The sequence below is a fragment of the Macadamia integrifolia genome, chromosome 7 (assembly GCF_013358625.1).
Source record: "Macadamia integrifolia cultivar HAES 741 chromosome 7, SCU_Mint_v3, whole genome shotgun sequence".
NCBI classification, from domain to species: domain Eukaryota; kingdom Viridiplantae; phylum Streptophyta; class Magnoliopsida; order Proteales; family Proteaceae; genus Macadamia; species Macadamia integrifolia.
In genome coordinates, this window is record NC_056563.1 from 23,552,895 (window position 1) to 23,565,526 (window position 12,632).

At 38.5% G+C, this 12,632-nt stretch overlaps 1 protein-coding gene across 4 annotated transcripts in view; it reads right to left on the reverse strand.

Annotated features, from left to right (window-relative positions):
- LOC122084498 (probable starch synthase 4, chloroplastic/amyloplastic) overlaps positions 1-12,632 on the reverse strand; it is a 57,089-nt gene that overhangs the window by 21,488 nt on the left and 22,969 nt on the right. For all 4 annotated transcript variants that reach the window (XM_042652781.1, XM_042652779.1, XM_042652780.1 and 1 more), the window contains 4 exons: positions 12,424-12,522; positions 10,018-10,147; positions 2,949-2,999; positions 2,745-2,855 (listed from right to left, as the gene is read on the reverse strand). In XM_042652781.1, coding sequence (XP_042508715.1) covers positions 2,745-2,855; positions 2,949-2,999; positions 10,018-10,147; positions 12,424-12,522 — 391 coding nt within the window. The remainder of the gene's footprint in view (positions 1-2,744; positions 2,856-2,948; positions 3,000-10,017; positions 10,148-12,423; positions 12,523-12,632) is intronic.

The following is a 12,632-nucleotide window of genomic DNA, read 5'->3' on the forward strand; positions in this document are numbered from 1 at the left end:
GGGGGGGGGAGAAACAAACAAACTTGAGGAGGTGCTGTACTTCTCTAAGTATAAGCTCTGACAACAGTTTTGGATTCTTCATCATAGAAAACTTTAATAATTCAACAGAAGATTTTCCTCAAACACTATTGTTTCATCTTTTTCTATTCAAGGGTGAGAGATCAAAATAAACCTGCACTCCTTGGAGGAGATCAGCTTATTGATCAATATTGTTACCATAAGATTTCTTCTAAATCTGGGACCGTGGATCCCAACAAAGACCTAATCCATCATTATCATGTATGTCGCGTATGAATATACAGCAGGGGATATAGATCACTAAATTTCCCTTCCATCAGGAACTCATCTCCTAAAAAAGTATTGTCACACGACTCACATCATTATCCAATTGAAAAGATCCTTGCCACCAACTCCTCAAGGAACTCCATGATGGTTTTCCTAACGAAGTACCCATGAGAACCCCTCACCATTTGATATTACAACCTGCAACTAAAGTAATGCAATAGCCATTAACTGGCTTGATAACATGAACAGTCCAAGGGCAAAGGCCGAAGTTTGTTATCATCAGGCCAATCAAGCTTTTGTCAAATTGAGCATGAGCCTGGCCAGCTGCTTAATTTTGGTTCAGAGTTGAGCCCAAATTCAGCCCAATATACACCCCTAGCAACAAGGCGGTAATCAACATCTAACACAAAGAGCTAGTCAACCTCAACAACTTAGAATGGTGCTTCAAATAATATGAACTTGAAGAGGCAACAGACAAAAACATCTGCTTTCACTATTGTTTGAATCGAACTTGGGTGCAACTCTAGATGCTGAAACCTGTGTATCGTAGTGAGTCTAGCGACTACCGTTATTAACCTGAAAATATAGTCCTCTTCATGCTCTCAAATACCTAAATAGAGCATTTCTAGCTAAATCTATAATGTATGAGCCTGGATACCAGGGCCTAAAATACAGTAGCCCTTTCAAAAGCGCACATTGGACAGATGGCATCAATTCATGTTTATTGTTCAATGTCTGACACAATCAATGGTGCAGCTAGGACTGTACATGCAATTATGAGACACATATTTCATACTGAGAGAAAACATTATTGGGGTTATTATCAAGCATGGGATTCAACCTGGTGGTTGCTCTATTGCAACCTTGGTGGTTGCATGTTCGAACAAGGAAACAGCCTCTCCACAAAAAGTAGAGATAAGGCTTGTGTACAAATGCCCCTCCCTAGACCCTGCAGTAGCAGAAGCATCACTCACTGGGTACACCCTTTTTCATCAAGCATGGGACTCGCAATATATAGCCAAGTCAATAATATGTATTTTTAGTTCTTCATTTTCGATAGGTGAAGAAAAAACAGAATTCATTATTGTACACAAACTGCTTATAAACCATTAGTAGCTGACTTTATTTGGACATTAGTGAATGAAGAATTTTTTAACAGTTGGTCATACTACAACTTTATTTGAAAAATTGAATCTCAATGCAAGTAGGCACAGTTAGTGGTCAATATGGAAGGGAAGAAATATTGGATAGTGTTAAGTATGTCACATTACAATTTAAGACAAAGGCAGAGATATTCTTTCTCTGAGGTTAAGTGATTTTCTGGTTCATGGGTACATATGAAATTAACTTTGTATAAACCTTCGTTTTTTCCTTTATCTAGTAAGGTAATAAAATTCCTCATATCTTACATGCAGAAGTCCCATGTGAAAAAAAACATGTGAGGCTTCTGCGGTTACTGCACTGGATGAAAAGCCTCTTGCAGAGTTTCAGTTACGGTTTTGTAGGATTAGAACCAATTGCTAGGAAGATTTATTGTGAACAAAATCCTGTGGGAGTTATGGAAGTTCAGAGCCAGTCCCTGCAAATAATGTGCTTGTCAAAGACTCGTGATGAAGAAAAAATTATGTGCTTGATTTCTCCACACACTGTTGCAATAATCAAAGAGTAGTTGCAAGAGACAATGTATTTTGATGACCCATCCAGAGAGAAAGAGGAGACTCCTGATGACAAAGGAGTCAAGTTCTAAGTTGAGGGGATCAGTGCAGAAGCTGCGATGCCCCATGAGAATGATACCACCAGAACCATTTGGTGTAATCCACAACTTCAGTTCATGTACAGTGTTTGATAGCTTCCCCAAAGAAATTGGTATGAGCAAGACTGATATTTGCAATAATTCCCCACACATTGGAGCTCACAAGGAAATCCAAAGAACATGGAGAATTGCTATGTTGTGGCAGTTGCACCAAAGCATGGGATGCACAAAATATTACTTAATTTCAGTCATTACATGATTTTATTTCATTTTAACAGGTCCTCAGACAATTTTACCTAGCTATTGGTTTTATTTGTGAATTATTGAATTAAGAAAGTCTCTGGTAAGTTTAGGAAACTTCAATTTTAACCATACAAGAAACGTGTTTGGCATATGAATTAAAATTCACAAAACAGCATAGCTTGTGATCTTTAACATCTTATGCAACTAAACCTTGATTTGACTATATAATCCAACAAATCAAGTCAAGAAGTTGCAACTTGAGTACAAAAGAGTTGAATCCAAGTAGTGAATTATTCAGCAATGCTGAGAATATGAAATCTTTTTGTTGCTGATCACTAGAAGAAGTTGTTGAGAAAACTGTAAATGTGATCAACCACCTCTATCAGTGGGTTGGCATGGAATTTTAGCTGTTCTTTCCCCTCAAAAGATGGCAGGAAATTCCTAAACGAGGAGATATACATACCTTCAAAATATTGATAAGATGCTTCCTAATGTTATCTTGCAACCGATCAGGGCGATGAAGCCTGGAAGAATCAAGTCCACATATTGCTAGCTTCTCTGGTTGCTCCAGACACTAGAATGCTAAGGAACTCATGAGCTGATAGAAATTGCATAGGCATAGTCATCAATAAGGAATATGAGAGGAAAAAATAAGCAAAATACTTGCCTGAGAATCGAACCCATGGCAAGTAAACAATATTCTAGTACTGCCCAATCCCTGTAGAGATGAACAATCTGTAACCATATTGTTTCTTTCACATTTCCATCATATGAAAATTTTGTACAAAAAATTAAAATTTGTTCCAGTTATCAGTTGCCATATATGTATTGTGCACAGATCCCCATATCTTTGTGTGTGTGTGCACATGTGCAATACAAAATCATCTGACACTATGAAACAAGTCATGGTTCTTGCAGTGCAGTTATCAAAAGCAATGAAGTAAGAGCTCCCACCTTCCATAAGATTTTTTCTTTATACTTTGATTTTTTTTTTTTTTTTAATAGGCAAAAGGAGAAGAATGTATTAAAATAAAAAATAAAAAAGAGAGGATCAAAAGAATCAACGCCCCAAGATATGAGAGGCCACACTCAACCCCTGAACTGATGCCAAACCCAAATACCCAACACCAAAGACACCCAAAGCTCCACCAAAAACTGACCACTTAAATAAGAAACTCTCCCCAAACCTCCACCTCAAAAACAACCTAAACAAATCAAAGCGAAATGCCCCCTCCATCACTCCATGGTATCATGCATCAATACGAAACGGATTGATACAGTTGCTACGTATCGAGATTAGCCATGTAAATCCGATACATAATCAATACAGAGAAAATTTTATGTATAAAACTAATGATATGGACCGTGACACTCAATACAAACCTGTTCAAACGCAAAAATCCCAACCTTGGATAAGCTAGAGAGGGGTGAATAGGTTGTCACTAGTGGATTTGCCTTTTTCATTTAATTAGCTAGTAGTGTGAAATGTGAAAAAATGAAATAGAAAATTTCAATCACACAAAGAATTTTATAGTGGTTTGGCTCAACTGCATCTAGTCCCCCCCTCCTCACAATATCTCCTTGAGAGGTATTCCACATTAGTTTTTCCCTCCAATATAGAAGGTGATAGGTTGAGAATGATGTGGATATGGGTTCCCAAAATCTGGAAACGGATCACTTATTGACCCACTAAATAATAGATAACTCAAGTTGAAACTTAAATGGCAATTCTGAAAATAGGTAGAAGTCTAGGAGGGAATGGCAAACTTGTAAATAATTGGAAGTTTCTAATAAAGAGAGACAGGTTTGTAGATAACAAAATATGCAAGGGTCTGGATATCTAAATGAGGGTTGGACACAAAGGTAATTAGAATTTATTTGAAAGGGGTATACTAGGAATGGCAAACAGCTTAAAGGCAGGGTGTAAATAAGGGGTTAAAAGAAGGGTATTAATAAAGAAAGAAGAAATAAGAAAACTCACGATTTGGAGTCTTCTTCAACCTTGGAATAGGTTGCAGTGGTGGAATCAACAAGACTTTGAGATGGAGAACTCCCTGGTTAGGCATCGGCTTGGTCTGAAATTTCGAAGGAGAGGTCGCAACTCACAGCCCTACTAAAACCATCAAACAGTCCCCTTAGACGTCAAGCAAACCAGAAGTTCCAGGCGACTGAAACTGAGCTCTACAGTGAAGTTCTGTTCAGACTTGCAACTGGAATTCCACCCTGTGATGAGAGGGATTTCCAGAACATAGTTGTCGAGGCGGCGCCTTGGCGTCCAAGTGGTTTGCCTGGGGTTGTCGTCTTATTGCACTGTATGTGGCCTTATATTTTTTGCACTTATTTATGCCAAATACTAATTAAGTAAATGTTTTTATATTTTTTTATTTCATTTACTTAAGATATTATTCATAAATAAGCAAATGCCCCCTATTTGAATCCAATAAAAATAGTTTAAAAATCAAATTCCAAAAAGATAAAAAGTCAACCCCTCGATCCAAGAACAAAAACTAGTTTTTTGGTTATAGGGCAATTTCCAACTTTTGAATGCTAAGGTTTTTCTCAATTCTGAAAATTTTATAATTTTTATCATGGTAGAACATTGCTAAAAACCAAAAATCAAGTAAAATAATCTTTTGTTTTGATGTCCATAAAATAATTTCCATTCAGACGATTTAATAGCATTCGAACACTTTAAAATAAGTTTGACCAGAACATAATAACTCAGATTTAAGTAATCTTAAAGTTGTTGGAAAGCTAGTTTTGTGTTATACCTAATACAAAAAGTCTCATATAAAAATAAAATCATTTGACCAATAAAACTTATTATAGAACAAGAGCATTTCTCTAAATGTTAATAAGTCATGTTGATTTTTATGACTTAATGCGAGTTTGACTATGCTGATTTTTTATGACTTGATGTTGCTTAATGTTGATTGATTTTTTATGTCATAGGGTATATATTATAATATACAAAATAACTTTAGAAAATAGGAGATATAAAAAATAACACATGGGCGATTTGATCGCCATGGGAACACCATAGCGGGCGATTCACCACCAAATCGATTAGCCACCCATCCACCGCATTGGGTCGCCATGACGCCGTGACAACTATGTTCCGGAATCAGAGTTTGGGGGGTTTGGATCTCTTAGGGAAGAGCAATCTTAGCCCGAAGTTTCAGCTCCAACAGATCAGAGGTGAGAGATACCAATCCCTTGTTTGGTGCAGCAGTTGTCGCCCAGAAACAGGGGCTCGGCCAGCAATAGAGAGAATGAAAAGGAGAAGAACAGAGGAAAAGAAAAAGATGAAATAAAGAGAAAGTTCAGAAAAGAGAGAGATATGGAGGTCACCGCAGTCAATATTCAGCCCAAGCAAACAGTCAATCTTCAAAAAACTGAATTGCTCCATTGATTACATGTCCAATATAAATGAAAAATCAAAACAATTTAATGGAAACTACTTGAAAAGAAACTACTCTAAAATTAGAAGCCAACTAATTCCAAAAGAAATTGTTTCTAAAACAAAAGGAAATCAAATTAAAGATATTTTTTTTCTAAATCCATCGCCCAACTGCATTAGGGAAAATTCACCTTTACAAGCTCTTTTAATGACAAGAGGATCTCTTCACCTTTGCCTTTGCTTGGAAATATATTCGCACTCCTAGTCCTCTTGCTCCCCGGCACAAAATCATTTGATTCAAAAGTCATATCCCTCGCCACAGCTTCACTGCTTGGCAAGCTCCTTCCAACTGCCTGCCTACGCAGTGGTTTCTCATCTTCCGTCACATTCCAGTCCCCCTCTTGTTCTCTTTGTTGGAATGGTATTGAAGATACCAATCATCTTCTTTTCTCCTACCCCCTCTCCTCAACTGTCTGGAAAAAAATGCTTAAAGCCACTTGACCCTCCCGTAAAATAATCCTTCCCTTGAGTAGAGAATGGATCCAGGTTAACATGACTTTTGGTAGATCCTCCTCTTGTGATACGGTCGAAAATTTTCCTTTTGTATTACCATCAGCTACCTCTGGATGGAGCGATATCTCCATAGATAGACTTCCAACTTTCGCTCTTTCGATAAGATTTGGAACGCTATCTATTATGATGTGACCTCCAAGCTTGGCTGTCTTCGTCCCCACACTGTGCATGACAACCCAATGAATAGGTTTATTGTTGTCTCCTGGGGTCTCCTTCTCTTTATCATCTCCCCTCCCCCTTGACATTTTGTTGCGCCCCTCCCCCTCCCTTTGCCCAAGCTTTCTTTGGTTGCCTTTGGTGTTTAGGTTTCCCCTTTTGTAGGTTGTAGCTTGGTCCCCCCCCGATCCCCCCTTGTATATTCTTCTCCTCCTTGGTAATGAATTTATTTATTCATCCAAAAAAAAATGATAAGAGAATCCGTACAATTCTTTATAGGATGAGTGTCCTTACAATCTCTTTAGGTAGAGAGGTACCTACACACTAGTTTAGGTACAATTAAAACTAATGCGTAAACAACCCAATTCTAGAGTTTCAATAACTCTTGGGCAAAACCAAATACAATAAAAAAAAATAAGGTAAGATATTACCTATGTGTGGCATGTAATAATGAAATGTAAAAATAAAATCAATTGCACCTTAAGTTTTCTTCGCATTGTACTTGCCAACAGAAAATGGAAGAGTAGAAAAACTGCTTGAATTCTCCTTGACACGTGTGTAGGAAAGTCAAAGCTCAAACTCGATAGCAAAGTAACTTTTGTGACTTGATAGCTCAATCTAATGCTTCCAATTGATAGTACATTGTATGTTTAATGAAGCCATTAAAGGTATTTATAGGTATGATCAATGAGTCATAATAGGTAATAATTCTAATTTTTGTCCTAGTTGTTGAACTTTCCTTATTGCTTTGTTTTGTTTTCTCTGGTTAAAGAAACGTGCAGATTTGGGGTTAGGTTGATTATTCAATCCTAGTTCTACATTAGGATTTATTGCCATGGTAAGGATAAGAAGAACAACAATGTTTAGAAACTAAATAGGGTTCACATTGAAATACATGGGAAGAAGGAAAAGAAGAAAACTAGTGTAGTAATTGTTTTTCTTAACACTGAAAGAAGGGTGGCCCAAACATTGATGCCAAAACATCACAGAGTCAACAGTATTGTTGTCACTACGCCCACACGGGTAGGAAGGATGTTCCAAGATCAAGAAGGTAGAGCCACTTTTCCTCACGTCCACTACCAATAGTCCTCTTTGTCACCAAATCTTGAAAAATACAATGAGATGGAAATTGACAACAATTCAAGGATTTGATTAGGTGGCTCACAAATAAGAGGTCAGTGTTAAACTTCGGAACATGAAGAACAGAGTCGAGGGAAATAGAAGAAGTAACATTAGCACTGCCCTTACCAGAAATAAAAGAAAGGGAACCATTAGCGACATTAACCTTATCCCTACCAGAACAGACAGAGTAGGAATCATAACACTGAGACATAACAGTCATATGATCAATGGATCCAGAGTCAATGACCCAAGAAGAGGCAGGGGAAGAAGCAGATTTGGAGGCCTGCAAGTGAAAGCTGAAGAATTTGGCATTGTAGGTGTCAAAGAAGGGCTACCCATATGTGACATAACCCTGCCTAGAGTTGTCAGTAATCCAAATGGGTATCCCAAAGGTTCCGCCTCAGTCATCATAGTGTGTGCTCTAGCTCCCCCTCTCCTACCGTCAAACATACTAGTGGGACAGCCATGAAGCACCCAACATCTCTCTAGTGTGCCTAGATTTCCCACAGTGATCCCATCTGAATCTTGTCATACCCTCGAGATGGCCCTTGGCCTCTCTCTTCCTCCGAAGTCCGAACTCTAATATAATGAACAAACACACCTAGAAAGTGGGGTTGATACCCAAGCCAAACGGGGATTACACACTCTACCTAAACACTCCTTCCCAATACTCAGAAGAAAAAAAATTCCACCAAAGAGAACAAAACACAACTCAAATACACTCCACAAGGTGCAGCAACATGACCTAAACAAAGTAGCTCACCAACCCAAGGCAGCTGGAAGTCATCACATACACATTTCAATAAGCAAAAAAGAAGGAAAAACAGGGTTGGTGATACCTCTTAAGCCAAGAAGAATTGAGTTGTGTGCCAGCAACTCTCTTAAGCCAAGAAGAATTGAGTTGTGTGCCGGCAACTCTCTTCTTCACAAAACGAGACCATAACCATAGTGCAAAAAGACCCTAGGGAGATCCAATAGCACCCAACCTCAGCTCCAACAACAACCAGATGAGAGAGAAGAGAAGATCAAGCCCAAAACTGGCAGGAGTTCAAGGGAGGCTGGCTTTTGTTGGTTTGAGCTCCAAATGTCACTTTCTTCATATGAGACCTTCTCTTGGTACTTCTATGGTCTTCATCCAAGCTCATCTCATAATTTCTTGAAACTTTTCAAATAATAGCCCCTTCTTTGGAACCCTTTTGTAACCTAGGGTTCCAAAGAGAGAAAACGAAAGAGGAGAACTTGTAGCACAACTCTCAAACCAAAACTGTGGGCTCTAATGCCAAGTTAAAATTTAAAGGTTGCAAGAGAACAAGAGAGCAAGAGAGGAACGTATTAGGTGAAGGAGAAGAAAGAGAAGAGAATAAGAGAAATGGTGGTAGAACATTGTGGGATAGAAAAGACTTCTCTCCTCTATACTGATTCACTTAGCCAATATTAAAAGGGAAATTACATGCTTACCCCTCATGCTAACATAAGATAGAAAGAGAGGTATAAAGGTGAAAAAGTAAAACATTATAAAACATAATATATTCAAGTACCTTCTGGAATCCCACGGTCTCCTTCTGTCCAAGTTAGGCAAAATAAAGATAGTGCCGAACAGATTAAGAAATTTAAAAGCTTCTAATCCAGTTGCTGATGTGGCTGGGGAGAAAGATGCCATTAAAGATGGACATAGGGGTGCCAGTAAAGATGGGTCCATAGCTGACACTATGGAGGGATAAGTCATCTGAACCGAGCGCACCCGTTGGTGATGCCTCCAAGCAGATCCCTATTTGGGGAACTGAGTAATAAGGAGGCTTGTCAAGGTGGTAAGGGTGAAGATCAGAATAGCACCGATGTGCAGTTGAAAGGCACTTCAATGGAATGGACTCATGTTTATGACAATTCCTTGCATAATGGAAGGCAGTCTCAGCGTGTGGATCGGGGGAGTCATTTCATTGTTACAAAGAATCATCAAGGGATATGGATGATTCCTCCCATATCTTTGATGAACCATTGTAGTTCTCCCCCTCCTCAGTCGGCCAGGGTCACTACTCACTAGGAGTGGGCGCAAGTGATTGTGTGTTTTTGGTTGTCTTTTTCTTCTTCTTTTTTTCCTTTTGATCATCCTTTTGCATGCCCCGCTCACAGTCGGGTAAGTTGTCTCAGGTAGGCCTAGGTGTCTAGCTGGTTTGGGCAGCCTCTGTCTTTTTGTGCTTTTCGTTTTATCTTCCAGCTTGTTTCAGTTGTAGGGTTAAGCTATTGATTTTGTCGTGGAAGTTTCTCCATGTTTTTATTTTTTTTATCTACTTTGTTTTCTTTATTCTTGTTCTTTCCCCTTATTTTTTGGGGGAAAGATTCTTCTCTATTTCAATATATTTTTATACACCCAATAAGAAAAGATAGTAGTGAACAGAAAAAACGAAGCAGATTTTTTAAGTCTAGAGGTCAAGCAAATAAGCCAAATAATGCAGCATACGAATTTAGCAAAATAATGGAGACATGCCTGATTAACAAAAATATCCCAAAAAAGTGGCCCAATAATAGCAGTCTGCCAGTTGTGTATATGCAGAACATCAGGCTGCTTCCCAGATTTCAAAATATAGTCCAAGGAAGCCCGAGAGAAATAGGTAAATCTGCAAGGATCTGAGTAAAATATCATTAACAAATAATATTTTATTTACTGAAATATCAAGTCAGTACCAATTCATTGACAAGCACCATATATTAATGAAGTATGTGCGGCAGAACATATACATCAATACTGAACTACTGAAATAAATTTCCATAATGAATGTATACCAAGTGAATTTCCACTATAATCAGCAAAACCCGAGTACAAGTGTGTCATAGCAAGGGGAATCAAATAAAACTAGAAATATTCCGATGGAATTAAGATCTATAGGGTTAAGAATAGAAAAATGACTGGCAAAGTCCTAAAACTTGCCACAATCTTATAAATTAGGTGTCCTACCAATCTTTTGCTTTCTTATACAAATCAATTACCCCATAACAAGAATCAACCTCAGTACGCAAAACCATATCAATAAGGACAATTGCCCTTGATCACAATCAATTTTACTTACAAAATGATTCAAAACACAGGAATGAAATACTGAAATTAAGTGTCATCAGCATCAACTATAACCTGATTTATGTAAGTGCTTAGTTCTTGTTTGAATGAAAATAACCAAGCTTTCCGTAAAAGGGTACACTATGGACTTAAGACTTGAGTTAGCTTCGTTAAGTGCAGCCTTCACTATTTTCATGAGATAATGCTAGTCTACTACAAAAAATTAGGGTTTAGAGCATAGTTGTCATGGCATTTAGGCAATCCTAGGCCTTGGAGGGGAAAAATCAATGTGACGCCTTGACAACCATGGTTTAGAGTCGACTCAAAAATTGAGTAAAGGCGCATGGGGGATCTACCATGCCAGTGTCATGTACACCTAAAAGGCAACAAGGAACTCTTTTAGGGAGCACATAACGAGAAAAGTCAGATAAAAGACCTGGCAACAGAAGGGTCAAGAGTCTTAAGACAGGATCCGGTTCCAGATCTTACCAAACCCCAAAAGCCAATTTCTTTGTCATAAGCAAAAATAATCTTTTGAGTATAATCCCAGCTAAGCTACAGAAATTTTCAAAACTGAAACAAAAGTAACCAAAAGAAGCTTTCGCCACTCTGCAACAGACCAAAGGCCTTATTCAGTGAATGTTAGCTGTTGTGGTTGGCATACCTTTTGAGTTGGCTGCATGTGAAGTGATTGCAGGACTAGTCAGCTAGCCTTACCTTAGTCAGAGAAAGGTGATGTAGACAGGTTCCTGGGCCAGAAATATAGGCCCAGGAACCTTAGGGATCAGGTCCAAGTTCCTACATAAGTCGACCAGACACATGGGCCTTTGGGCCAGCCAGCCTATGCGGCTAAGCGCTACTGGTTCACTCAAAACCAGATCATGGGGGACAATCAGTTGCTATATTGTTTCTTTACTTTCTATTTTGAAGTGTCTAAGAATAGGAAGTTAAGTTACAAGGTGTACAAGTCTCAGTATTGTTTTACCAGTGACTTCTAGAGACTTTCTATTTTCTGAGTAGCAGCAGTAAATATATGTAATTGTCACCATGGAGTCTCCCCCCCCCCCCCCTTCTCACAATTTAATGAAAGAATAATATGCTGGTTATTAGCAAAACCCTGTGAGATGCAGTAAGGTGAGATTTGTGAGAAGCTTTGGGTGAGATACCCTAGTCTATGAAACTGTCCTATCTTCTTCCTCCCCTTCTTCCTCCAATCTATCCTCTTTGTTTCTATTTTATTGCTCTGAGATCTAACCACCCTCAAGAGTTATTCGAGACCTTATTGGCAATGCTGGAGCTACTGTTAATTACCTTGAAGGAGCACCACCAAATTCCAGAAGAAGCAAGACCTAAAGATCAAGTTTCTTGCTTGCGGTTCCTGGTGATTGAAGATTCCAGCAGAACCCTTTGGGGGAAAGGGGGTGGATCAAAACAAGTAGTGTTATTTCTTCCATCTGGTTGATCGGGGGCGGAGTTCCTTCGGGTCGTCATATGGTGTGGTCTGTCTTTCTCCTAATTTTAATGTTTCTTTCCTTGGATATCCCTGCTGTTTTCTAAGAATATATTTCCCTTTTATAGCCCTCTTTCAAGAAAAGGAAACTATTACATATTTTATATGCTTTTATTGGTGGTTAGCTCTCCATGCTGGTAGTAACAAAATCTGCAACTGCCATTCCTTCATAGAGGCTACCATATAATTTGAGCAACAATGTAAAGCAGGTGTGTGTGACAAACAACAATTAGTGATTGCGAGGTCAGAATGTTGACCTCCTGGTAAATTTCTGAAATACATGATTTCAAACTAAATGCGTTTATAGTGAGATGAATGACCATACTGACCGTTCGAAGTCATCTGGATACCCATATATCCTCTCACGGTTGAAAAGTTCCGAATGGCTTACAGGTTCAATAAATGTTATTCCAATACCATATACGACACTGAATAGGAGAACAATACACAAAATCAGCACAGATAAGAAAATCTTGATGGATGAATGCAACATATGATTGACTTCTCTTTTACTCTTTTTTCTTTTTTTTTTTTGGGT